The sequence below is a fragment of the Austrofundulus limnaeus genome, unplaced genomic scaffold (genome assembly GCF_001266775.1).
Source record: "Austrofundulus limnaeus strain Quisiro unplaced genomic scaffold, Austrofundulus_limnaeus-1.0 Scaffold1262, whole genome shotgun sequence".
NCBI lineage: Eukaryota > Metazoa > Chordata > Actinopteri > Cyprinodontiformes > Rivulidae > Austrofundulus > Austrofundulus limnaeus.
Window position 1 is genome coordinate 35,679 of NW_013953664.1, and position 1,985 is coordinate 37,663.

Genomic DNA, 1,985 nt, shown 5'->3' on the forward strand with positions numbered 1-1,985 from the left:
CTTCGATAGCGGCCTTAAGCTCATCCAGAGTGTTGGGACTTTCGTCTCTCAACTTCCTCTTCATAATATCCCACAGATTCTCTCTGGGGTTCAGGTCAGATGAGTTGGCAGGCCAATTGAGCCCAGTAATACCATGGTCAGTAAACCATTTACCAGTGGTTTTGGCACTGTGAGCAGGTGCCAGGTCGTGCTGAAATATGAAATCTTCATCTCCATAAAGCTTTTCAGCAGATGGAAGCATGAAGTGCTCCAAAATCTCCTGATAGCTGCATTGACCCTGGCCTTGATAAAACACAGTGGACCAACACCAGCAGCTGACATGGCACCAGACCATCACTGACTGACAACTCTTCTTGTTGTGCAGCGTTTTCTGCCACACTTTTTCCTTCCCACAGAGTCCTGTATCAAGGCACCTCAGTGGGAAGTCTGTGGGAAGGAAAAAGTGTGGCAGAAAACGCTGCACAACAAGAAGAGTTGTCAGTCAGTGAGTCAGAGTTGTGTAAGCTTTACACACATGCTCAGTGCCTTGTTTGCCGTATGTGGTGTGTTTTTGTGGCAGTGTACAGCACTGCATATAAGCCTGGTAGTTACTAYAGCATTTTGGGTTGTTTTCTGCATTTACTGCACATGTGAATAAAATTATTTCTAGAAAACAGTATACAGTGCTGTGTTTACAAGTAAACAATAAAAGGAAAAAAGTTCCCATTTAGACGAGGTTTTACCCAGAATGTTTTCAACACAGAGTCACATTCTTGAATCCACATTTCCTCACCCTCATCTAATATCCATTCATCCTACCTCATCCCTTTTGTATTCCTGCTCATCTTCATCCCTATTCATCAAACTCATTCAACACAATCTAAATCATTCAATATTTCAATTTATTCATACCGTACTAATTCACAAGTTCGAATCAAGAACTTTACCCATCCTCATTGCTGTCATCATTAATATCCTAACCCATCCATCCTGTTCCTTCCCACGTATCCAGGGTGCATAGCCATCTAGAAGTCTTGCTGTTCTACAAAACACTGAGAGTACCTGACCCCATTCACTTAATGCCTACACTTGATGTCTCTGCAATTAAAGCAATTTTATTCTTCTTTTTTTTTTCTACTTCCTAGGGCAGCAAAGGGGAGAAGGGAGAGATTGGTCTTCCAGGACAGAGAGGCCTGCCTGGTCTTCCTGGACCTTCTGTAAGAACCAAAACCTGCTGCATTTTCATTACAGCCTTGCTTTTCGGGCCTGATCTATTAAAGGTTTGCATGTATAAAAATGACAGGGAAACTTAATAAAGTGTGCAAAGCAGATCTACCATGAGCAAAATAGCAGGTGCAATTTCTTTAATGTGTTGGTTTTCATGAATATGCAGATTATACGATGATTATCAGAACGTGCAAAACACTGAGGGGATGATATGCAAATGTAATCATTTAGCACCCTCCATGTAATTTATTAAACCTGAAATTGCAGGTGGTCACTGTTTTTGAAACTAGATTTAGCACGACAATGGAGAGAGAGAATGTTGCGTGCATGTGTCAACAGATGTATAAATAAAATGTCACAATTTCTTTTTCAAAAACTTGGTTCCAAGATTGTAATAGGTCTCTGCGTCAGGAAATGTAAAATTTGCCTTCTCCTCCTCTTCTGGACTGTACCTGCTGTACTGCAGACACATACTGTACCCACACCCCAACCCAGCCCTGTTATATCATGAAAATATGGATTTTTTTTGTTAAACTGATGCCTGGTTCACACAGCAAGATAATTAAGCTTATTTTTGGCCTGATTTTTTTCCTCCAACAATCTAAAGGACAAGCTAATTATCGTGATGGCTCTAAAGACAATCCTTTGAGACAGAGGTTTTCAAAGTGTGCAAGATTAGAGGAGACCGGGGACAGCAGCAACAAGGGACGGTTGCAACACGTCATTTTTCTCCAAACAGAGACAGTGTAGAGTGATGACACTCACACTGTACATGCTCA

General features: G+C 41.4%; 1 protein-coding gene across 4 annotated transcripts in view; it reads left to right on the plus strand.

Moving 5' to 3' along the window:
• col9a1c (collagen, type IX, alpha 1c) overlaps window positions 1–1,985 on the plus strand; it is a 57,207-nt gene that overhangs the window by 28,490 nt on the left and 26,732 nt on the right. For all 4 annotated transcript variants that reach the window (XM_014031497.1, XM_014031500.1, XM_014031499.1 and 1 more), the window contains one exon: window positions 1,125–1,196. In XM_014031497.1, the coding sequence (XP_013886951.1) occupies window positions 1,125–1,196 (72 nt within the window). The remainder of the gene's footprint in view (window positions 1–1,124; window positions 1,197–1,985) is intronic.